We start from the raw sequence: 26,196 nt of genomic DNA on the forward strand, positions 1-26,196 counted from the left end.
TATTGTCATGGTAACGACACAAAATTGCATGTTTGAGAAAGATGACGCATATTAGTAATTAATGTGTAGGACAAAGATGTGCGTTGCACCATCTATTTGTCACCCTGACTTGAAATCGGGCTCTTAGCCAACATTTGTCATAGTAAACTCAAATCAAATAATTTCTTAGAAGTTGAAGAAGATCTGTACTGCATAAGTTTAAATGTGAACCAAATTTGTAATCCGTTTATCGTAAAAGTAAACATAGACGATACTGTACTCGAGATGGAAATGGGTATTAATATAATGTTCACCAAATTAAATTATACACCCCTAGCGCTGTCCTCCAAAAGATTAAATTAACATCAAAAATTCCTAGTGGACACCAAATAATGACACTTTGGAAAATGAGAACAGCGTCACCAAAATAGCAATGTTGCGTATTCTTTTACTGTTGCTTGTATTGTAAATGCTATATGTTTACCTATTTTACTAAATGTTCACCAAATGTGGAACGCTCATGTTACGCGCCTTTACTGCAAATATCCATTTATATTAAGCACTTGCTAAAGAAAACTACTTTTTCGAAAACTGATAAAAATATGTTCACATTTACATGACCTAAATCGGTTGTCAAAGTGACTGTTTTTTGTAATTTTTGTTCAAAAAGGGACGGCAATTGGGCTAGATTATTGTTTTGTAACCGTGGATACGGATAATTCGAACTGGTATCAACCTAGGCATATTTTTGTACATATCTTAGCACCGCTTTGATCTGAAAATTATAAGTTAAGGAATGCGGTTGCTGTATTGAACAAAGTTAGAAGAGTTATATCACATATATCATCTTAAGAATTATTCAAAACTTTTTTCAACAAGTTTTTACTTACTTCACGGCATACTCCCTGCAACGCTTTGGAGTCGGAATGCTTTAATTATGAGACACTCTGTATGAGAGGCTAATGAGAAGTCTAAATCTGGGTATCCATTTGAAATTGAATATAGTATAAAATATAGTAAACATTTAGTATTTTTGTGAAACAAAAAGTTTTTTTTTACTGCATAAATACATATAAGACACTAACAAAAATTAAATATCTGGTTATCTTTTCAGAATTAAATATGGAATACAATTTGGTGAACATATAGCATTTTTAGGTAACAAAAGTTATTTTTAGTAGCAAATAATATAAGAAACTAGCAGGATGTCAATATCTGGTTATCGCTCTAGGATTATGTATGGTTTTAATTTTAGTGACCATTTAGTATTTTTGGGAAAAGAAAGTATTTTTTTGTATGAATAAATTTGGTAAATTTGGTAAACAGTTAAATACCACCCGATGGAAATTGATAGCGGTGCAGCAATTAGTTGTATAAGTACGGAAACGTATTACAATCAATTTTCCAGTTACCCATTAAGGCAAAATTATACAAAGTTAAAAAGTTATACAGGGCATGCAATAAACCCATTGGGATACATTAATGTAAAAATTTGCTATAAGGGTATGTTAAAGCCAATAAAACTTTACGTAGTCGAAGGACGGGGTTCACCTTTGTTAGGACGCGACTGGCTAGAGTAATTTAAAATAGGTTTCCAATCAATAAACGCAATTTTGACACCTGGTGAAATAGATAGAGTAATAAATAAGTAAATTTCCTGAAGTTTTTAGCGGAAACCAATTTTTTGCAAACCCCGCGCAATCCCATTGGCATTAAAAGAACTGATAGACAAGGAGTTGGACAGGATGATAGAAGACAAAGTTTTAAACCAGATCGAAACGAGTGAATGGGGCACATCTCTAGTCCCAATCCGCAAAAACGACGGCACAGTAAGGCTGTGTGGCGACTATAAGACAACGGTGAATTCCTACTCCCCGGTTCTCCGCGAGAGGACGCACGTCGTCTTTATATCCATGGCCAACTTCATCTAGCTTCCGCTGCGCTCCATACGGCCGTCCCAATAAGGGTCTAAAGTTGATTCAGCTAACCTAAAAAAATCGTTTGGTAACTAGCCCCATCTGTTGCAAAATTTTTAACATAAATCTTTATGGGTTGATGGGGAAACCGTGTTTTTTGTCAATTTGGCGGAAAAATGTGAACCGGACTCTTGGTACTACCCTTTCGACTGTTAGAGAAATTTCGAAATTTAAGTAAACCAATTATTATTTTTAATCGCAGTAACACCATATATGCAGCTTCTGTTGCTTTCATGGCAGGGTATATTATAAAAAAATTAAATGAAATATTTCACTGCGACAGTTGTCTCTCTCCTATATTGTCTTTTTCAACCCCTGGTCCTCTTTTACGTTCAATTAATCTTCAAAATCGTGGCGGTTTGACTTATCCAAATTATCAATTTGTAAGTTTTTTTTTTAAATTGGTAGATATTGCCACCACAGAAATTTTATCATATTTAGCCCAAGAAAATATTTGCAAACAACTCGTAACAATTTTACTTCCATATTTAATTCGTAATTCTCTCTTTATCTGTAACACACATAAAAACAAAATTTGTAAAGTTATTATAGAATTATGGATGAAACCACTTTTAAATAATAGTTGCTCACAAAAAACTGAGGTAATTGTTCACTTTAACTACTTCTGGAATTTTCGCGTTTTTTCTGACTAGACAGCCTCAGGACGTCCTCCTACATCGTTTCCCACCAGTCAAACCTTGTGCAAATGAAAATTTTCCTTACCTTTTAGTTATACTAAGACTTGACGCGACCTTGAAACACAACAAGAGAAAAAAAAGGCATTTGCACAAGGTTTGAATGGTGGGACACGATCTAGGAGGACGCCCTGAGGCTGTCTAGCCAGAGAAAACGGGAAAATTCCAGAAGTAGTTAAAGTGAACAATTACCAAAACTGATTCCATAAAAAGAAAATCAATTGCTAATAAACCCATAAGTGGAAAGGTTTTAAAATTATAATACTACGTATCTACCAAAGAGGTACCTGCATACCTACCTACCTACCTATCCACCCATTTAGGTATGTTCTTTAGTTATCACTCCTTTATGCTGTTTAAAACTAAGCTACTTTCCGGTTTTGTTCCTTTTCCATTATTTTATGTAAATCATGTATTAAATATAGTTATATATTTTCCAGTTCTACAAGAGTATTACATATTTTTCGTTTGAATTTCATATCTTTTTGAAACTTCATGACACTTTTGAAAAGAAACGTCAATCATTGTTATTAACATTTTTCTCCGCTAGTTGGGGCTAGTTACCAAACGATTTTTTGAGGTTAGTAGAATCAATTTCAACAATGAAAATTGGCATAATGTTACGGCCGTATGAAGCGCAGCGGAAGCTAGATGCAGTTGGCCATGTTATATCCTACAGATAACTGCAGGCACCGATACCACATTTACTAAAAAATACATCAACTTAGCAATGACTACAAGATCAGTAGAACTTGTCTTGAAAGACCTCGTGTCATAGTTGATCTTGGCGCCACCTTTAACCTTAAACTTTCCTTTAAGCACATTGACATCATTGTCTGTCCTGCATTCAGGTCCTTGGGATTCGTTATACGTAATGGGAGAGAATTTAATGACGTTGAAACTTTAAAATTTCTGTAGGTGACTTACGTCAGATCTCTACTGAAATAATTATAAGTACTTCTCTCGTATGGTCCCCCATGTACAATGTTTATACTCGTATTTTGCAATTGGAAGGTGCTCAGTGGAGATTTTTGAAAAGTGCTGTATACTAACCGAAAGAACCTATCTTCAGAGAGGTTGTCCTCAAGAAATATTTATTAAATGAGGTTGGTTTAACTTCCCTTAATACAAAAAGAACAGAACATTTCGTCTTGTTTCTGTTTAAAATATTACATGGTGTTTAAGAAATTTCTATCGAAGTTCCCAGGAGAAATGCTAGAAACTGTAACACTTTTTATTTATCAACCTCTCGGACATTAATGTCTTGCTGACTCTCCGTTAAATTTTATGCTTGGCAGTTACACCTCCAGACAGAACGAGAATGATATATTTGGTTGTACCTTAGGTGCGTAAACACGTACTTCCAAATTTCGCACGTTTAGAATTCCTTTTCAATTTCTTCTCTTTGATGCTATTCATTGTCCTGTGAACCCCGTTGGACATTGTATTAAACAATAATAATAATAAAAGTAGGCACGCGGAATTCGAAGACGCTCCAAAAAAGAAATGCGCAGGGGGAAGCTGCATCACACTGGAGCAGACAGTGAAATAAATACGGCACGGATGTAAAGAAAAAAAAATAAAAAATGCGATTGCCCTTTTTACGATCCTAACAAAAAAAGCGAGAGAGATCAGGCCGACGTCTATAGTCTGCTCACGACTGCGACGACAATAACCTGAAACCTGGATATGGAAAAAGTAGGTGTAACACTCCCTCTGGGACTGAGGAAAATGACGGAAGCGATTTTTCACGACACAAGCATTCAAGTGACAGTATATACACCAGTAAATGCGGACAGAGGGAATGTGATATCTAAAAAGAAAGACAACAGAAAAGCAATCCTAACTGAGGGGGAAGGGGCGACGTAAGCGGAAACACTGAAAATCTTGAGGGAAAAGATGATATACAAGGAAACTATAAAGGAGATAAAAGGCGTCAGAAAAACCTTGAAGGGAGGAGTGTTACTCACGCTGTATAAGGGGGCACAAAAAGACTCAAATCAACACTTGAGGAAATTTTTCAAAACAGGAGGATACGAGTAAGAACCATGAAGTAAGGGAAAGATGTTACGATCCATCTAAGAGGATCTAGCATGGCTAGCAGAAAGGAAGTAAAATACTCACTAATCGCAACAGGGCTCATAAAACAAGAGGAAAGACTTTTGATGAAGGCCCTGCGACCAGCGTATGGGGAAAGTCAAACGGCGACAATAACCGCCGTAGAAGAAGACGCCAAGAGAATGATCAAGGCGGGAACCGTGAGAGTACGACTGTCGCTGTGGTGTGCGGCACAGATGAGACTCGACCCCGAAAAGTGCTTTCGGTACGGGCACAAGGCAAGAGACTGCGGAGAGGAAGACGGGAGTAGGTGCTGCAGGAAATGCGCAAATGGGGAACACGTTAGGAAGCATTGCATGAAATCGACATACTGTCCGCTGCGTCACGTCAAAACACGCTGGTAGCAGCCAAAAAACGGAATCCCCGTGTGCAATAAAATTCCAAATTCTACAAGTGAATTTAAACAGGAATGCGCGCGCGCAAGACCTGCAATGGCGACGGCTGTAAGAGAACAAGTGGACATCGTGGCAACCAGTGAGCCAAACAGAAATAAGATGCAAGGCCAACGAAACGAAATACTTAAACCAATAAAAATAAAGATGTAAGCTTAATCACGACTGGAGACCGAAGAGACATAATATATGGATATGGAAGTGGAGCGTGTTTTGTGTGGGTTGAGACAAAGGACTTTTTTTAAACTATAGTGTATATATTAGGCCTAGTCCCATTATCGACCTGGAGGATCTCGTCATAACGGGGGATTTCAACTCAAAGCCAAGAAAGAGGAAAAGTAAAAAAGAACTGTTAAAAATAAATTTAGAAGAAACGGTTCTAAAAATGTTTTTACAGCTGAACATATTGACAATAATGATTTATAACTGTTATTATTATTATTATTATTATTATTCAAAGAACCCAACAGAAGAATTCCAATTATAGGGTTCTGTTAAAAATTAATGACATCAAGAGAATGAGAAGTATCTGTATAGCCTGAATGCTCTAGACTGACATCAGTTGCATATGCAAATGTATCAAATACTGCTGAAATTTCTCGATTTGACGCAGTTCAAGGTACAAGAAAATAGGTCCAATTGGCAATGCAGGTCATTTGCCAATCTGCACATGTTGCACAATGGTGAGAATTTGCCTACGTCTGTTCTATGAGCTGGCAGATAAAAGAGTCTATAATGCCGCGATTTCGTGCCTCGAGATCCAGCATTAAATGCTAACTGGGATAAGATTTCCGAACAGTCTAAAATATTATGCAGGAGTTTAAAAGCAAATATTGCTAATGCTTTTTTGCAAGAAGTAGCAAAGCTGACACAGTCAAAACGATTTAGAAGATATGTCTGCGCAATTCCAATGGGAGGATATTCACCAACATCCCGAAGATAAAGGTATTTTAGAAATTTTCGTATGATCTGCTCCAGTTTAGCTGCTTGAATATTATGATGCGGCTGCCATATGATGCAAGCATAGTGAAGTTTACTTCTTACAAATGCATTAAAAAGCATTGTGAGAGTACGACTGCTTTGGAAATCCCGCGAGTTTCAAATCAAAAAACCCAGCTGCTTCATAGAATCAGACACCACATGATCAATATGGCTTGTAAACGATAACTTACGGTCAAAAATTACACCAAGATCCTTTACTGTTTCTGGCCTGTTCAAGAGATTCAAACTTAAGGTGTAATCGAATCTGATATTTTCCTTTTTCAAAGAAAAAGACATCACTTGACATTTGTTGATGTTGAGACTGAGCTTGTTTCTTGTACACCAGTTCATTATTTCGTCCAAGTTTGCCTGTAGCGTAACACAGTCAGACCATTCGCTAATTTGTTTCAACAACTTGGCATCATCGGCAAACAAGAAAAAAGGTACAGTTAGTTTGTCACCAATATCATTAATAAAAACCAGAAACAGCAAAGGACCCAAAACAGAGCCCTGTGGTACACCCGAAGTAACATCTATAGACCCTGAGTCATACCCATAACAATGGACGTACTGCTTTCTACCTTGCAGGTAGGAACAGAAAAACTTCACCAACATAGGAGAAGCACCGACAAACTGAAGCTTTTGGATTAAAATGTTATGATCCAGGGAGTCAAGATATACTACATCAGTTTGGAAACCCTTATCGATAGAGTCAGATATGAGTTGTGTAGCGCAGAAAAGATTGGTAGTTGTGGATCTACCACGCATGAATCCATGTTGACTGGGTGATATTAATTTAGAAAGTGCAAAATACAATTGGTCGAAGATCAGAGACTCAAAAATTAATAATTATTGAGATTGGTCTGTAGTTTTCTATCACACTTCGATCTTTAGATTTATAAGTAGGCAGAATTTTTGAAATTTTTCAAATTTCCGGGAAAGTCCCCGTCTTTATACAGAGATTGAAGAGCACAGACATAGGCTGCGATAACACACTAGCACAGTCTTTCACAAAAAAGGCAGGAATCCCGTCAGGGCCTTGAACATAATTTGACTTAATTCTTTTTATGGACTGAAATACCTCATCAGCAGAAACAGAGCATAAACATATGTTATTGTGGTTAGATATCGAATCGAATTTAGTGTAAACAGCAGCTGGGTCACTGTAGATTGATTGAAAAAATTTGGCAAAAGCATCCACAATATTATATATGTTATAAGTTAATGAATCATGATACTTTAGAAAATTTAGATGAATATTGTAACGGTCCGAATAGGTTCGATAAATTAAGAATTTCAATTTTAAAATAATTTCAAGGAAATATTTTAAATACTTACCGTTCATTTTCGACGGAATTCTGGTCAGTTGTAAATTTTATTGATGCCGTGTCGGCAAGAGTGGTAGGTACCACATTCCTCAAGTGAAATCTGCCAACCTGTCCTGTCCGAACACAACACAAAGATAACAGTTTTCATGGGAAAAGAAACATTGCAAAATTTACTCGTTCGACAATTTGGGAATAATTGAATTAATGAATTTGACGTTCGCAGGTTTCAAATTGAGAGAACCACCAAATCAATGTTCATTTGGTTAATTTACTTTTTTTAGCATTCTCAAATTTGTGGCATATTTGTAATTAAAGAGCGAGAATTGCAAACTATAAACAGAGCGCTTTATCGTAGAAAACAACTAGAATTGTTTGCACTTTTAGTTAGAAAAGTAACAAAGCAAAGTAAAAAGGGAGTCGGTAGAAAACAGAGGACCGGGTAACGATAAAGTCAGGTAGTCGTAGAAATCAGAGGTGTGAGTCAGAGAGAGGGAATGAAAATTACCAATGAATGATTAATTAGAACAGTTTTGGGGAATCAAACCAATGTAGAACAATTTTTAGAAGTAGCAGCTCAATGGAATTTAGTTGCATGATATGACACTTACGTGACAGCGTTTCAAGCTCAATTTAGGTTTCAAAATAAGGTTAATTTGTTTCATTTTAATTCTGTTTGTTTCATTTTTTTTTTCGTATCCCACCTCCACCCGGCGGCACGGCAATTTTGCCGGAGTACATACACTATTACGAATAATACTATCAAGTAATAGTGCAGTGCTTATCAACATAATTACCGGCGTCTCGCCTCCGCATTTTGACTTTTTTGTGTTTTATGTTCTGTGTCAATGTTAAGGAATTTCCTCACGATATGACATGAGTATAATAATATACCTTTTTGAATTTCAACCACCAATGTGTTCTCTAAGTTCAAAATTTTTAAATTTTTAAAAAGAGATTGCGGTACTATTCCTGTTGCTGAAATTATAAATGGTAAAATCGAAATTTTTTCTAAACACCAAAGAGTTCTAAATATGTATTAATTTTTGTATTATATGTCTTTGTTATATTGTGTGAATTTGGAACAGCTATATTTAAAAGATATGCTTGCTTTTGTTGTTTATTTAAAATAATAATGCCTGGTCTGTTATGCTGAATATGAATGTCAGTTAAAACTGTACGATCAAAATATAATTTGTAATTGTCATTTTCCAAACAAATCTCTGGTTTATAAATATAAGGTGGTTGTGTATTATTAAGTTGAATTTAACTGCTAAATTCATGTGTATAATTTTTGCGAATATATCATGACGTTTTTTATATTCGCTTTGAGCCAAAACGGTGCAAGAAGAAATCATGTGTTCAATGGTTTCCCCTTCAGTTCCGCAAATCCTACATTTATCAATAAGGGCCGGATTTATAGGCACTAAAAAAGTCGAAATATGCATGTAAGATATGCTTCCGAAATTACAAAATATGCACTTTAGTATACAAAATATGCAGCTAAATATGCTTTAAAAAATCAAAAGAGGCTCGCTTTTTTAATTTAAAACTTATATGAATTAAAAAATAATACAATTATAATACAATGTTGATTTAATTACCATTAAAATGGCAAACAAGATACCTTTCTAAATTTTCTGGAGTAAAATTTTGTCTTGTGTCAGATAATAGTATATTATGTTATGAAGAGCAAAAATGAAGTTTTATGTGCTGCGGCTTGTAGATTGACTGCCGAACGCAGTGAGGCAGACAAACCAGCCAAAGCACATAAAACCATTTTTGCTCCGAATAACATATACTATTTTTTCTTCAAACCTTCCTAACAAATTATTTAAGACATGTTATGAAACCAAGTAGGAATTTCAAATGATTTAGCTAGTTTACTTTACAGCCGCTCGTCAGCGGAGATAATAACTTCACGGACGCCCTCAGCGGAGATAGGTAATAACTTCACGGACGCTCCTCAGCGGAGATAATAACTTCACGGACGCAAGTCAGCTCGTTAGATGCCATGACAATGAAGTGACACTTTAGCATTATCAATGCAGCAGTGCAATGTCATATTTTACGGACGTTTGAAGAAAAAATATTTTTTCCAGATGTGCGTTTCCCTGGGTTATATGCAAATAAATATGCATTTATTGTAAAATATGCTTTTATTGCTAAATATGCAATAATATGCATAATAAGAATGATGTTATTTTATTTATAATCATCTGAAATGCCAATAAAACTTTAAAGTAATCCGAAGCTGTTTAGCAAAAAAATATGCAAATACATATAAATCCGGCCTTTATTTATCAATGATCGATTGTAAACCGCATATGTGTTTAATTCTTGGTGCTGATTTTTATTATTGTATAGAGTCGGTAATTCAGTGTTCCTGTTTAATTCTATTTGTTCCATTTTTAATTGTGTTTGTTTCTTGATGTTGAGGTTTATTATTGTATAGGCAGTAATTTAGTGTTCTTTTTCAGATTTCTAATTCAACAACAAATTTGTACATTCGGTCTGGTCCTAACAAAAGTCTAAATTTAAACATTTAAAATAATGGGGGAAAACGGAAACTGTAATTTCAAAAGTTCTAGAGATATCGAAAAGGTGTCGCGATTGGCGTAAAGTAGAATCGAGCTGATTGGTCACTTTGGTCAAGTAGAGGTTGCGAAAGTGGGGTGCGCCAGAAATGATAAAACCGAATGCGGGACGGGAAACAGGGCTTTTTTGATTCACTCGGGGTTTGATCTCCAAAGTAGCCGGAGGTACGTTCAGTACTTCCAGCAGCCATTTTGTGACCACGTGCTTTACATTTACAAGGTAAATTATTTCTCTAATTTTGTACATTATTTGTAGCCGCGATTTAATTGGTCAAACAGCATTTAGTTCTTTATCGTTCTAAAGTAAAGATTATATTATTTTCTTGACTCTTCAGAATCTTGAATTAATTTCTTTATCGCGAAATATGTGATCTTCTTGCATTTACCGATTGGGGAAACGTGCTCTCGTCAAGGGGAACTAGTATACAATCATTACAAAACATTTCCATTCATTATTTATGTTTTGGAGTCTCGAGTTCGGGAAGCTACCGCCAGTGTCCGTCGCACTCAATTAGCTGTGGTCCGGCGTAAGAGCACAAAATTAGCTACGTCACCCCCAAGGGGGCCAGCGACCAAACTAGGCCAGCTGACACGTGAAGAGAGGTACCCTTTGGCCCTATTAGAACCGTTTTCCCCTTTATTTTCGACCACCGGAGTAGACCAGGGTGATCTATGAGATTCCAGGGGATCGCGTCGGGTTCAATTTAATTGGGGAAACAAGTCAAATCTAAATCGGATCACATAGTTCGCATCTCAAACTCGTATAATGCTATTCGCGCCAGAAACTTCTGTATTTGCCCAGCTTAGTCATTTATTCATGAGTCAGATCTCAATTCGTGGGCCGCGCGTCAAATTTATGGGGTCAAATTTCCACCAACTTCTGTTATTAAATTCATTTATTTATTTCTATAATTTGTTGGGACCAAACACCACCACACTCGATTATTTGTTAAATAAAATTTAAGTGAAGTGGGCTCAATCGTTTTAATTCTATTTCGAAAAACCTTCCGAAGGTACGGCCTCTCGTTAGAACCTAATTAAACAAAATGAAAAATAAAACACAACGTAGGATCCATAAATATTTCTTTTCTCATTATTTTTGTTTCGTATTTTTCCGCAAAAATTTCATTCGAGGGAATGCGGCAACCAACAATACGCCAAATGAGGGAGGAAAGTTTCATCCAGGAAAAGTCAAGAAAGTGGAAAGGTTACAATACATAAATAACTATTTCGTAGCTTTTCATAATGTGATTTGTTGTCGTACGTTTTCATAATGGAGACGTTGGGTTAGTTGTGAGCTTGTCAATAAAGGATATCAACTTGGAATATAACAATGGTGTTTATTAGAAAACCAAATAATTTCAGTTGTGCGCGTTGCTGAGGTGGGATGGTACCAGAGTATCATGTACAGAATCGGATCGTAATTTATTTACTTAAATAAATGTAAAATGTTCTAATCAACACCAACGAAATAATCCTTCTGTTCTCACATAGTCACTAAATCTTCCTTTGAATTTCGTGTAACCAAGCTATAAAATATTCCATCTGTATCTTGCAAAAGCTGCTGCGGCTCTCCAAATTCCGCGACTCGTCCAGAATCCATTACCAGGATCTTATCCGAATCCATAACGGTATTCAAACGATGCGCTATGGTCAAAACCGTGCAGTCCTTGAATCTTCTTCTAATCGTGAATTGTATTAGTTCATCTGTTTCCAAGTCAATACTAGCAGTGGCTTCATCTAACACGATGATTTTAGTGTTGCGTAAAATTGCTCGTACTAAACACAGCAACTGTTTTTGTCCCACACTGAAATTGTTTCCTCCTTCGATCACCGCAGTTTCCAAACCAGAGGGAAGATTAGCTATCAGATTCTTTATCTGGACTTCTTCCAAAGCTTGCCAAATTTGACAATCAGAGTATTGACCAAACGGATCCAAATTCTTACGCAACGATCCAATGAATAAAATCGGATCTTGAGGAATGATAGAGATTTCCGCACGAACGGTTTGGAGGGGTACTGATTTGGTATCTACTCCGTCGATGAGAATGATACCTTCAAAGTGAAACAAGCGGAACAAAGCAGAGATCAAAGAAGTCTTTCCAGCTCCTGTTCTACCAACAATTCCCAATTTCTCTCCAGATTTGACAGTAAAACATATTTGGTTGAGGATCATCGGTTTTTCTGGCGCATATTGCATAGTGACAGATTTGAATTCGACGTCTCCCTTTTGAGGCCATGTTTCTGATGGCGTAAAATTTCCATTGTCTTCTTCAGGAGTGAGGTCAGTATATTCCAGAACTCGTTCTACAGAAGTCATGTGAGCATCGACGTCACTCCAAATTTTCATTCCTCCTTGAGTCATTCCTATCAGATCGAGTGACTGAGTGATTGCTAATCCCATTTTTGAAGCAGTAGATTCTAATAAAGACATTTTCTTTAGGTATCGACAACGTAGATAGAACTTACGAGACTCGAATAGAAGAAAGCTGAAAATAATAAGCACTATGTACATTAGACATATTATGTCAACCCAAAAAGTAAAAGTAAAAATGAGTGCTTTTAACAAGTAAAAAGCAGAAGTGTGGACGTCTTGGTGGTGGTCAAATTCCTCTCGCAAACATTTTTGGGCATTGAACGCTCTAACAGTAGTTAATCCTCGTACTGACGCTACCAAATGATTCAGTACTGGACTTTTTACTAAAATGTATAAAACTATTAGAAAGATAATTAAAGGCACAAAACTTACCGATTCCTTCAGTTCTTCGGATACTCTTGTTGATAGGCTTGAATAGATGTGCAAATATGTAAAAAAAGATAATCAGTCCTATCGCAGGCAATATTAACCAGTAGTTCGAAATAGAGATGACGATGAAAATTCCAATTACGTAGAATATGATGGTTATTACCTCAAATAAAAATATTGAAATACTCTGATCGATGCACACCATATCTTTCGAGAATCTGTTTAAAATTCGTCCACTAGAATGATCATTAAAAAATTTTATGGGTACCTCAAGAATTGCATCGAACAATGCTTTATGAAACTTGTTCGAAACGTTTATGAAATATTTCACATAGAAGAATGATAATAAATGAACTAATAACACCAAAATCACTATGAGAGAGGCATACGCTGCCAAGAAAGTTTGAGGTGACAATAATTTTTCCCATTCAAAACCAAAATAATTCGGATTTTCTGTTAGGTCAAGCCAAAATGCGATAAAAAAGTCAGTACCGCTGATTAAAATTTGAACAAAACCAAACATGAGTAGGATCAAGAGAGACATTAACCAGGGACCTGCAAAACAATACTTTCTGTATATATTTTGAGAAGTTGCCTGTGAGCTGCGGTGCTCTTTGACTTCTGACACTACGTCAAATTTTTTCAAAGCGGTTGTTTCGATTTTATTATCATTTTCCAAATGATTAGCATTATTGAAAGTTTCAATAGCTGTTAGTTTTCCATTTTCGATGAAATACGCTTTGTTGACTTTTGAAAGGTATTTCAGTTGATGGGTGACTAAAACGACACATTTATTTTTCAAATAATTTAAAACGCATTCGTTAAAGATGTGTTCGGCTACGTGAGCATCAACCGCTGATAGAGGATCGTCTAGAAGGTAGATGTCAGCGTCTCTGTAAACAGCTCTAGCTAAGCTGATTCTGGCTTTCTGTCCTCCACTTAACATCACACCTCTCTCTCCCACCAGTGTTTGGTCACCATGAGGAAAAAGAGATAAATCGTCTTCCAACGCGCACACTCTGATCACTTTTTGGTACTTGGTTGGCTCCATTTCTTGACCAAACAGAATATTTTGTCTGATACTGGCCGAAAAAATCCAAGCTTCTTGCGCTGCATACGACATTGCGCCTTCGACATCAACCGACCCTTTGGTTGGCTCAACTTCTTTTAATATGGCTTGGAGGAGTGTCGATTTTCCACTGCCGGCTGCTCCTGTAATACCCACCAGTTCTCCAGAAGAAGCTTCAAAGCTGACATCGTTTAAAACTACAGTTTTTTCAAATTTTACCACAACATTTTTGATACAAAGACTTGATGTGCGAATGACTTGAGGCGACGTGGACAAAGAGTTGTTGTCAATTTTGTTGTACCTTTCTTTTGTGTTGTCCAAATGTTGGGATTCTTGATGTTCGCAGAGTAAGAATTCTTCAATCCTTTTAAGAGAACTTTTGGCTTCTGCGTAAAAAATCAAAGCGTATGCCATACGTTTCATGACTGTGAGAGTTAAATTTCTAAATAAATTGAATAAGACGAAAAAGAATTGCGCCGTAAATGATAATTTAGTTAAGAGAGTGGTTAAAACACAAAAGAAAACTGCTATTTTATCTAGGTATAGGCAAAAACAGAAATTAGTGATCCTGAGAAGATTAGGTTGGAGCAATTGTGCGATTTCTTGTCTGAAAATAAGAAGAAGCATATGTTGGTATGTAGGAATGTATGAAAGTATATCAAATAGAGACTTAAAATGAATAATAATTTAAGGATGGATAATATAAAAATGTGACTAAATATGTAAATGAATGAAATGAGGAAAGAAAATATAATAAAAAAGTACATAAAGAAAAGGATAGAGAAAAAGAAAGTTGAATGCGAAATGCGATGCATACTCGAATTTATAATTATAAGAATATTAATCAGAACTCACTTTCTAGAAAGATCAACTAGCTTGGAGAAAGGTTTTTCCCAAGTATGCATTTTAATAACTTGAATTCCACAGATGATATCGTCCATTAGACGAATTCTGTGATCAGTCTTTCGAGCAACTCGCAACTTCTGATTTGCGATGTGCTTAACCGTATAAGCTGAAACAAATTTTGTAATTACGTTGAATCATCAGGAACCACAAACCTTGGAGAAAAATAAACAGAACTAGTATCAGAAATCCGACCATAGCAGATTTCCCCAAAACAACGTCCAAATAATATAACCCCACTACAAGCTTGATCGGACCGATCCAGGTGTTATGAAAAAAGGTAAATACATCATGGAATCTCTCAACGTCATTGGACAATAAATTAACCATTTGACCCAAAGTGAATTTTTGACAAGTCTCTCTTTTCATTTTCAAGTACTTCCTGTACACGAGGGAAGAACAAGCTACACGAACTTTCATTCCCAAAGAAGCGAATTCCAAATACAACTGGTGAGTGTACAAAACTCGAAGAAGATTCAGCAGTACAATTGCCAAAGCAATCATACATGCCTCTTGCTTTGTAATACTTTTCACTTGCGGATCGAAATATTTTAGAAATTCTTTTAAACATAAAGGTGGCAAAAATCTAAAATTGATAATATTTTCTATCACGAAATATCAAATTGGGTACATACGTGGCAGCAAACTCCAGTACCAGCATTAAAACACCATAAGCGATAAATCTTCGACCAAACATTGTATATAGTACCCTGAGTAAAGAGGGTCTTTTGCGAGACTTCTTTTCTTCGTCCCATTTTGCCTCCAGTTCATTTCCTAGGTCTTTAGAATTGTGTTCGGCGAGATTTGGGTAAAGATTTTCTTCGGTGAAGTCATTTTTGTAATATTTTATGAATATAGGTAACTGCCAACTGAGAGTTTTTATCAGTTCAAAGGAAGATTCTAGTCAAATGTAAAAAAATACCAAAACAAAAAATGCGACAGAAAATTTGCTTTGTCCTTCGGGTGGATTTTTCTTTTAATTTGGAATTTTTCGAGTTTTTCCATTTTTTTAAAACTGCTTCTAAATAATGAGTTTGTCGTCAAAGGAAACTGATAACAATACAATAATCATAAAAAAGTCAACAATGTAATAGGCAAAACAATACACTAATGGTAATCTTCTGTCGAGTAATGTGGTTCTCTAGAAATAATTTAAAAGACAAGACAGTTAATAGTAATTAACGTTATAAGTCCGGGAACTCATAGTTTACAGTACGAGTTAGACGTTTAAGGACGAGGCGACGAAGGAGCCGAGTCTTGAAACTCGAAACAAGTACTGTAAAAAGAGTTCACGGACGAATGTCGTTATGTATTTTATTTCATCCTGCCTCAAATTTCGTTTGAAAGAAACATTGAAATTAATTTCAAAATAATTCAACAAAAGCTCCAAATCTAGTCATATTTTTGGAACATGATTAGCAACGGCTGTTTAGCAATTGTTTATTTTGTTGAAATAATTTTGTGCGTCAAAATGACTTCTAAAACAAATCCTCCAGAAATTGTAAGAAAATCTGCAGAAGCCTGTGCTGAATTAATACCTAGCAAGTCTGGTGAAAGGTATCAAAAACAATTCAGCCATTTTTGTAAATGGAAATCAGAAAATAATGTGAAGAAAATTACGGAAGAGGTTATGCTGGCTGGCCTATTTTTTAGATTTGGTTTAAATGGTTGTATTATTTTATTTGTGAACTAACGTTTTTAGTCTGAGAAAGTAAGTGCATCTTCTTTGTGGCCCAAATAGTTAAATTGTTAATTTGCATTTAGATGTAGTTTTGAATAAAACATTTCTTAAACCTGAATAATTGTTATTGCGATTGTTACTTTTGTGTTTCCAATAGCAACACTTAAACCGGCGTCCGGCCGTTTTTTGCGTTTTCCCGGATTCAAACTGATGACGTAAAGTATTGAAATTTGACACAGGATGAAATAAAAGTGTTAAATTGTACAGTAGAAACACGATAATTCGTCAGGCTCGGGACCGGGTGGGTGACGAATTACGAAAATTGACGAATTATAGAAAATTCCATAAAAAATAACTGAAACACATTTTGACGTACATATGTACTACTGTTTTTATCATTTTAATTGACGTAACTACATAACTACTACATACATGTATGTAGTGTTTTGCCTTTTTTTCACTTTATTAATATCGGTTTTAATAATTTTTTGATTTTCGCTTCATTAACATCGGTTACAATTAAGGTGACGAATTACAGAACATGACGAATTAGCGAGTGACGAATATCGAGTTTCTACTGTATTTCCTATTTGACACAGATGTAAGGCCTTCACTTACGAGACACTAATCTGCGTTTTGCACATAAAAGATTATAGATATGGTTTTTCATCATTTTCTTTGTGAAATTTTTACTCTCAATATTAGATCGATGTACGAATACTTTGATAAATGCTACTTACCAAGCAAAAAAGAAAAAGAAAATTGTCTTTGTTTTTCGAATAGTTTTTCTGCTAGTCGTTTTCGCCTTTCATTACTAATGACTCAGTGCGACGCAATAGGCTAATGGAAATAAGAAATTCTTTATCTTTATAATGATAAAAGTTGCCACATAAAATGTATTCAATTGCGATATGGTTTTCACAGCGGTAATTTGCAAACCTTCAAAAGACAAATCGTTAAGTTTTAAATCGTTTGGATAACAAACTGAAAATGACGTGATATATGACCTGCTGTATGTACGAATTTAGGAAGGGTACAGACTTCGGAATTGGTAAAGGTGGCATTCTGTTGAAACGAATCCAAATCGGTCAGTGAATGGGAAAATACGAAAATAAATCAAGATGTGCTTATTGCTGCACCATTCGGTACGCTAGAAATGAGTTGAAAAATGGAATTGCAAAAAGTATTGGGAAGGAAAATCAAACAAAGAGATCGAAGAGAAAGTTAAGTATCAAATCTGATTGTTAGAAGACTCCAGACCTCAAGTGCTATAGATGTGAGAATATAATTCACGTGTCACATGGTACATTTTTGATTAATGTCATTGGTTAAAATACACAAACAAAGGCGCAGAATAGGCTATCAAATCGATGATAATTTTATATATTATTGACTGCCACCTGTTTTTAATGAATAAAATTGTTTACTGTCAAAGTGACAGAAAGTTTCAATGGACGCGTTGAAGTCAAAAAATAATGCTGTTAACCAGAAAATGTTTCAATCAGTAGATCGCCATCGATGGGAAGGCGCTAGCGATGAAGAGATTCGAAAGTTAATTGAGAAGAAAACTCTAAAAAAATGTTATATTGAGTATCCTGTAACTGTAATTATACACGGTGTCACAAAATTTGCGTATTCCGAGTTCAGGGTATAAGGGTCACCCACTGGATCAAGAATAAAATTGTAGAAAAATGTTTGTAATCACGCTTAAGAAGGTATAAGCATTTTAACTTTGTTCAATACGGCAACATTGCAACTGCATTTCTTACCTTTTCCTTTTCAATTCGAAGCGTTGCTAAGACAATGTCGAAAAGTACCTTGTTGTGAACAAGTGAGGAACAAATAAAATATTCAACAATACACGCATCGTAGGTATTTGGTTAGTTGCGCACACGGTCAAAATACTTCCTAGAATTGAAAGGATTTTAATCAGGCAGAGAAGACAGAGGGATTATTTTACCGCAAGGGATTAAACACCAAGTGACCCGAGGTGGTCAGTAGCAACTTCAAAGAAGGGCTGAACTAGGTACTTGTCATCATTCGAAAAATTTAAGGAGAGGGAGGTAACTCCGAATGTAACATCTTTCTAAATGTTTATTAGTTCGTGGTTTCCCAAGATGGAAGTGCAACATATGACTAGTGAAAAAGGGAAAATGTTGTTAGTAGTGGAAGGTGCCAAGTTTTGTAAAGGTCGGAGATTGCAATCTGGGGAAACGCACTGGCGATGTGTAAATAAATTTTGCGGAGCAAAATTATATGTGAATAGTGACAATAAAATTACCAAATCGGACTTAGAACACAGTCACGACGTCAACGTTGAGACACTAAACCGGCAGAAAATTAGTAATAGTGTAAAAAGAAAGGCAGAAGATGACATTTCTACACGGCCGTCGACGAAATTGATTCATCGAGAACTGAAAGGTATAAACATTAGTTGTAAAATTATACAACAAAATGTTTTATTTTGCCCTACGGGCTTTCGGATTCCTGATTACAAAACATACATAAAAATAACAATTTATTCTTCTCCCTCACTTCTCTCGTTCTCCATTCTTTCTCTCCTCTTCCTTACTCTTTCATCCATCTCCCTGCCGTTTTCGCTCCATATTTCTCCCCCTTCCCTTCTCTTTCTCTCTCACATTTCGCCGCATGTGTTCGATCTTCTCACTGTCCTCACGTCACCTCCTGCACCTTTTCTCTCTCTTCTCCTTCCTTCCCATTCCTGTTCTCTCTCTCCTCGTCCCCACCTCTGCAATCCGCTATCATTTTCGTCTCTCACACACTCTCTCTCCCCTCCCTATTGTACTTCGATTCTCTTAGTCTCTCTCTTCTCTCTTACTTTTCTGTGTCTTTGTCCCTCTACCTTTTTATTCACCTTCTCCTTGTACATTTTCTCGCCGAGTCGTCTTCTTATTCTCTCCTTCTTCTAGCGAATTTTCTTCAGTTTCTCCTGTCTCTTATCCCATCTAAACCAGTCCCCGTTTATCTGTATTTTCCTGTATCCTATTTTCACCCTTTTTCCTCTATCTCTCTCCTCTCTGGCCAACTCTCTTAACTTCTTTTGTGTTTCCCTTTCTTCTTTTGTCAAATCGTCATCTATATACATCCTCTCACCTTTTTTTTCCTTTAACTTACTCTTACTTAGCATTATGTTCTTCTTCTGCTCCCAATTTTCTATTTTTGCCAGCATCATCTTATCTTTATTTATTTTAAATGCTTCCTTTACATTCACTTTCACCCCTATCTCCCTTTCTAACCATTCTTCCACCCTCTCTACATTTCCACTTATTGCTCCTATTCCAGTTATTATAACATTATTCTTCCTCTCCTTCTTTTCTCTTTGTTCCATCTTTTCCTCTATCATTTCCATCCTTTTCATCCAATCTGCCTTCTCCAACTGTCCTTTTTCTTCTCTTCCTCTCATCTCCTCTCTCACTGTCGCTAATTCTTTCCTTAGCTCCCCATTCTCCTCTCTCACTGCCGCTAATTCCTTTCTTAGTGTTTTGATCTCCTCTCTCATCTCTCTTATCATGGTTGTTTTCATTTCCTTATCCATTTCCTTGCTTTGATTTTCTTTTTGGTTTCTATTTGGTGATCTTCTCGTTCTGGAACTATTTCTGAGTGGGTTCTTGCCTTCTTTCGACGTTCTACCCTCTTCTCTTTCTCTCTTGCTGCTTTATTTCCTTACTTCTGACGATTTCAGCATGTCCTCTCTTTCTTGCTCTCCCTCCTTCTCTCTCGCTGCCGCTAATTCCTTTCTTCGTGCTATATTTCTTTGCTTTGATTTATTTCTTCGCCTCTACTTGGGGATCTTTCGGTTCTGGAACTCTTTCTGAATGGGTTCAGACCTTCTTCCGACATCCTACCCTCTTCTCTTTCTCTCTTGCTGCTTTCTTTCCTTGCTTTCGGCGATTTCGGCATGCCCTCTCTTTCTTGCCCGCTGTCTTCTCCTTATCACCTCTCACTCACTCGTCGTTGTTTACGTTTGCTATCGCTGCACTTTTTCCACGTCTGCTCGCTATCGCTGCCAAACCAGGAAGGACCTAGTTGTAAAATTATAAACTTGTTTATTATAAAATTTAATTATTTGCAGAAAATGTCGAGATTTTGGAGGATTTTACTCTGAAAGACATGCAATATGTTCGGAAAAACATTTACAACGCAAAAAGAGCAAAATTGCCTCCTCTACCAAAGAACATGGCCGACACTCATGAAGCTTTAGACAGTATTTCTGTTAAAACAACAAAACAGGATCAGTTTTTACTGGTAAACGATAAGGAAAATAATATTGTAATTTTTTCTTGTTTTGTAAATTTGCATTTTCTTTGTGATGCGGACGTAATTTTAATGGACGGGACGTTCCAATATGCTTGCCAGCATTTTTATCAATTTTTTACATTGCACGGTTTCAAAAACGGTCTTTATGTGCCAGTCGTGTTTGCCTTACTGCCGAATAAAACCGTCCACACCTATAGCAAGTTGTTTGAACACATTAATATAGAATGTTCAAAATTTTAAACCCAATTAAAATTGATGTCGTTTCCGCAAGCTCAAATAAAAGGATGTTTCTTTCAATTGAAACAAGCTTGGTACAAAAAAATTTTGAAGTTGGGCTTATCAATTTTGTGACTATTTGGTAACAAATTATGTCGAAGAGTCATCTAGGTTTCCACCATATTTATGGAGCCAAGTTAAGAGCGAACAAACTCGTACGACAAACGTTTGCGAGTCATTTCATTCGCATTTTAATAAAAGTTTTTATTTTGCGCACCCAAATATTTATGTGTTTGTAGATACTTTGCTAACATTTCAGACAAACACCTACATAAAAATGACTACAGCAAAAAAAAATGTTTCAAAACATGTTTCAGTCTAGTTTCGTATTTTATTTACATGTATGTAGTTGTAGATTTTATGATATGTATGTAAATACTTACTAAATAATAAAATAAAAATATAAACCTAGTTCTAATTTGCTATTTACTTCTATTTATTTGGAAATTAAATTAGATGCACAGGTCAAAATAAGATACTTTGAGTAAACCGACAATTTTTAATCTCCACCCCCTACAGCGATAATAACTTGACGTCCGTGCGCGTCTTTTCCCATTTCGTGCGTTCCCGTTTCGTGCGTTTTTGGGTTCCTACCTGTTTTAGTGCCGTTTCGGGCGCCAAGAAATTGGGTAGTGCCAGTTCGTGCGTCGTCCTTTATAGGGCTTTCTCCGCAATGGTACAATGTACTAAAGGGGTCCAATTTATATCTGTACCTGAACAGCTACTGGCTGAGGGAAAAGTTATTATAAAATCTCTTCACGTCTAATGTGTAAAGTGAAAAACACATTTATTTTGGACTTAAATGCACTCAGATAGGTAGGTATAAAATAAGTAGAAGTTTGTCATAAAGCCTTTACAAGGCTAAGTGTAACTTATTCTATGCTAAATCTATAGTCAAGTGAACGAAATCAATCCCAACTTGAAGAATTTTGGATAACATTATTTGACAGCGAAACATAGTAAATACGAGTATGTGGGTAGGTATTTTTTTCACCCCATAGTAGGCGTTGAAGTGCCAATTGTGAACGCACTGTACCTACTGGTTACGAATCACGGATCAGCTGTTTGAATCTTACGTTTGACACGAGTGGTGCCATATATAATGGTGCGTTCACAATCGACTGTTCAAGGCCTACTACAAGTTGAAATTTAAAAAAACACCCAATATAATGTTTTTGATTAAAAATATTGGGTGGGTATTCCGTACATGACCGTATCCCGCATTGTCAGCGGACCAACGCACGAAACGGCACTCGCCGCAGGTAAAGACTTGGGACGACGCCCGAATCGGGAATATTTTCAGTAACGCACGAAATGGGAACGCACGAAACGGCACTAATTCTCCGTGCGCAACTTACCTCTCGATAATCCCCGACCACCTGCTGGTTTGGGACAAACTTTGCCGCTGTGCGCAACTTACCTGGGGTCGCATCGTAACGGGTTTTACTGGGTTCAGAAGGTGACTGGCTCGCCTTCGGCTCTGCAGTCATATCCTTCTGTCGCCAGTAAAAACTCTTTTTACCATGCTAGTAATGTTAAATACTATTACAAAATACATAAGTACTGTTACGTTATTAAAAATCTTTTTACATACATTTTCCAAATTCCACTGGGAAAAATTTAAATAACGCTTTTTTCTTCTTGCGACTGACTGTCTCCTCGGTCTTATACACTCACACCAACGTCTCGAGAGCGAGAAGAATGATGAAAAATACGAGTGCAAGTATAGACGATAGAAGATCGTACACAGGATATGTTTTCAATTTCGCTAACGCCGCTGTCAGTTGGGAATTACGAAAACAAAGAACGGTTGCAATGTCCAGTACGGAAGCTAAATACATGGCTGTTTCTGAATCGACGAAGGAAGCTATTGATTTAAGGCGTTTCCTGTCCGAAATCCTAGATCAGCCGTCAACAACGATCATTTTTAATGACAATCAAGGAGCCGGACAGTTAAGCAAATATTACGTCTTTCATAAGCGTACGAAGCACGTAGATATTCGTCACCACTTCATACGAGAAGCCGTGGAGAGAGGAGACATCAAGGTGGGGTATCTTCCCACCGATCAAAGGCCAGCCGATGTTTTGACAAAGGGATTGTCATCGCCAAAGCAGAATAAGTGCATCCATGCCCTTGGCATGACTACGACCACATGAAGAAAGACACAAGATGCAGTTTGAGGGGGAGTGTTGGAAATATGCAAACTCCCATCAAGTCGTATGTTTCAAGTTGCCTGCGTAGGTAACTACAGTTTGTTATGATATTAATAGAAAAGTTGTATTAAATATAAAAGCTAGAAATAAAGATCTGTTTTGAATCCACAAATACGTTTTCAAACACTGCATAGACTCTAAAGATTGTTACTCCCGCGGTCCATCATGAATAGTTATTTAACAAGCGTCGCGCATGCGCAGTTTGCTTAGCTACTGGACATTGCTCAAGTCAAACGTTAAACCTGCGTCAATTAATTTAAAAATGGATTCTTGCCGTTCTTTTGCTAACGTTAAAAAAAGGAACAAGAAGACTAATTTCCAGCAAATGGAAATTATGGTCCAAACGTTGGAGAAGGAGCATACTTTAGTAATTTTTAATTTATTTTAATTTCTTATCAATTTATATTCTAACCTCAATCGGTGCGATTCTAATTCAACATGGTTATCCCTTAGCAATACCAGAAATTGTTACGTAAACATTTTCTGGTTATACAGGGTTATTCTAAATGATTGTAGTCGAAGCAGGCCATGCCCATGTTATGACATTTTTGCCGCTTTCATGTGAACTGTCAATTTTTGTCGCTGTCACTGTCATTTTTTAGGTGAAAAGTGCGGTAATGAGAATTTTGTTTATTTTTTTTTAAATTAACAGTTGAATCCAAAAATGTTGCGTTGTTTTACAACCAATTCTAACAATTTTGAATTCTTTTGCACACAATTTAACTCCTGTGTGTGAACGGTGGGTGTGTACTCACTTATTCACATCACTTGGATGTTTTTTATACGGAGCGGCAATTTTAGTAATTTTACATGCAGTTTTTACGAATATTTGGACTACAATCATTTAGAATAACCCTGTATAAAGAGTCTTCTCAAAAAATGCTATTCTAGTTTGCCAAATCATAATCATTTTTTTAACAATCATTGTTATGAATATTGTTATATAAACGTGTGACAAATCATCTTGCTAATTTGAAAGATGGACTTGGTTGCAGCAAATTTTCTTATGCATTTACAAAATAACGTGGAAAATGCTGAGAATCGGTAAGTGTAATACATACATACAGGTTCTCCCAGTGTTGTTATTAAAGATATCAACTTTTACTTTTTCTAGATTCTTCTACTGTATATTCGGAAAATATAGCGGTATATACAGGCTGGTCCCGATATAACCTGCCAGAAGAAATCCTGTAATAGGTGATGATGAGTAGAACTCATACACAAAAAATATTTCTAATAAAAGACTTTTCGTTTTCGAGATAAAAATAATTGAACATTTTTTGAGTTAAGGAGAAGGATAGTGGAAGTCTGTCAGGAAATACCCCCAAATTTTTTACTTAATCCAACGACTAGGTGTCGAGAATATCTGGAACAGCATGGAATCAATTTTGAGCATTTTTTTATTGTTTATACTTTTTTTCAATTAAAATAATAGTACAACCCGTTATACACATTGCAACAATATCTTGATTTCAAATTTTGAAAATAATTATAAGTGAATCCACGACGGCTCTTATTCCTGTCTCTTTAACGTTAAAGCAAAAAATCTTTGTCAATTCGAAAAAACTGTTTTTACAATAACGACGAAAAGACTGATATGATCCTCATTTTGGAGAGCTTGAAAGGAATTCTGTCGCCGCTGCGGATGTTTCCAAGCCGATGGTAGACACTTCGAACACCTTTTACATTAACTGAATTTGTTAAATTAAAGTAAAATGAGTGATATTAGTGATTCCGAGAACGAAGTGGATGTTGTAGAAGAAACTTTGAATGTGGGGTGCGTCACAAATAAAAATTTTTTAAAACTAACGACCTCAACGTGTAATTAAGAAGACAAGGAAAATTTGGGGTATGCAAATTTTTATGTCGCGGCAAATTCGCTAATGTTATTTTATTACAGCGGCAAGGAAAGCCGATTACTAGAGCCGTATGAGTTTCCAGAAAGTGCTAACATCTGGTCTTCAACTTCTGCCCATATAAATAGAAAGTTTCCCAAACCAACGACTTCGATTTGTAATCAAGAAGACAAGGAAAATTCGAGGTATGACAATTTTGACAATACTAATGTCGCGGCAAGTTCGCTAATGTTATTTCATTACAGTGGCAAGGAAGGGCAACTACAAGAGCTGTGTGAGTTTCCAGGAAGTGCTAACATCTTGTCTTCAACTTCTGTCCACATAAATAGAGAATTTCCGAAACCAACAACCTCAATGTGTATTCAAGAAGACAAGCAATGTTCAGGATATGAAAATTTTGATAATGCTAATGTCGCGGCAAATTCCCTAATGTTATTTAATTGCAGCGGCAAGGAAGGTCGACTACAAGAGCCGTGTGAGTCTCCAGAAAGTGCCAACCTCTTGTTTTCAACTTCTGTCTACATAAATAGAGAATTTCCGAAACCAACGACTTCAATTTGTAATCAAGAAGACAAGAAAAATTCGAGGTAAGAAAATTTTCACATGCTAATGTAGCAGCAAGTTCGCTATTGCCATTATAGCTGCAAAGAAAGCCAACTACAAGAGCCGTGTGAGTTTCCAGAAAGTACTAACATCTTGTCTTCAATTTGTGTCCACAAAATGGACGACGGAAAACTGATAGTTAGTTGAAACCTATCAACATTTGTATAATGAAAACCACGAGTTAAATAAAAATAACAGATGTAATAGGTGTATAAACGCTAATAAAGTGTTAATGCTTACACTACCTATATTCTATATGCTTTGAACCTTAAGCGTTATTCTTCGTCTAGGAACCAACCATAACTAATACGCCGCCGGACAATGCAGACGAAGCAAACGCTGTAAAACAAGACTTGCTTCGGAAAAAATCTGGAGACCTGCATAACATTGAAAATGTCGAGAAGATTTATATTTCTTCGCTTTTTATGAAAAGAAAGTAAGTAAGACATTTTTACTGTATTTACTTATTTTCTTTTTGTTGCAGTTAAAATGTATTAATATAATGAA

The 26,196-nt window shown here is 36.2% G+C and overlaps 2 protein-coding genes and 1 long non-coding RNA gene across 4 annotated transcripts; 1 reads left to right on the plus strand and 2 right to left on the minus strand.

The window, feature by feature from the left end:
* Positions 1-10,977: 10,977 nt before the first annotated feature.
* On the minus strand, positions 10,978-14,962 carry LOC138129685 (probable multidrug resistance-associated protein lethal(2)03659). 2 transcript variants are annotated; one of them, XM_069045953.1, is made up of 4 exons: positions 14,734-14,962; positions 12,813-14,485; positions 12,533-12,763; positions 10,978-12,484 (listed from the first exon to the last, which is right to left on the minus strand). In XM_069045953.1, the coding sequence occupies exons 1-4, from the start codon at positions 14,817-14,819 to the stop codon at positions 11,550-11,552; spliced, it is 2,925 nt and encodes a 974-aa protein (XP_068902054.1). In that variant the 5' UTR covers positions 14,820-14,962; the 3' UTR covers positions 10,978-11,549. The 2 variants fall into 2 exon arrangements, with proteins under 2 accessions (XP_068902054.1, XP_068902052.1); XM_069045951.1 differs by having other exon boundaries at positions 10,978-12,763.
* Positions 14,963-19,388: 4,426 nt separating this feature from the next.
* LOC138128314 (uncharacterized protein PF3D7_1120000-like) lies at positions 19,389-19,994 on the minus strand. The gene has a single exon (XM_069044526.1). It carries the CDS (start codon positions 19,992-19,994, stop codon positions 19,389-19,391), a length of 606 nt encoding a protein of 201 aa, XP_068900627.1.
* A 4,767-nt stretch (positions 19,995-24,761) lies between these two features.
* On the plus strand, positions 24,762-25,928 carry LOC138129572 (uncharacterized). The gene is made up of 4 exons (XR_011159261.1): positions 24,762-25,079; positions 25,131-25,271; positions 25,332-25,673; positions 25,728-25,928. It is a non-coding gene; the product is annotated as an uncharacterized lncRNA (long non-coding RNA).
* The last annotated feature ends 268 nt before the right edge of the window (positions 25,929-26,196 follow it).

This window comes from Tenebrio molitor, chromosome 4 (genome assembly GCF_963966145.1).
Source record: "Tenebrio molitor chromosome 4, icTenMoli1.1, whole genome shotgun sequence".
Lineage (NCBI taxonomy): Eukaryota > Metazoa > Arthropoda > Insecta > Coleoptera > Tenebrionidae > Tenebrio > Tenebrio molitor.

Excerpts from the sequence above, each read along its gene's own strand:
- LOC138129685 (XM_069045951.1), bottom strand. The coding sequence starts at position 14,819 with ATGGACGATATCATCTGTGGAATTCAAGTTATTAAAATGCATACTTGG. Across the intron at positions 14,486-14,733 it reads CTAGTTGATCTTTCTAGAAA|ACAAGAAATCGCACAATTGC; the intron begins GTGAGTTCTGAT and ends TCTTATTTTCAG. Across the intron at positions 12,764-12,812 it reads CCGAAGAACTGAAGGAATCG|TAAAAAGTCCAGTACTGAAT; the intron begins GTAAGTTTTGTG and ends TATACATTTTAG.
- LOC138128314 (XM_069044526.1), bottom strand. The coding sequence starts at position 19,994 with ATGATAAGAGAGATGAGAGAGGAGATCAAAACACTAAGAAAGGAATTA.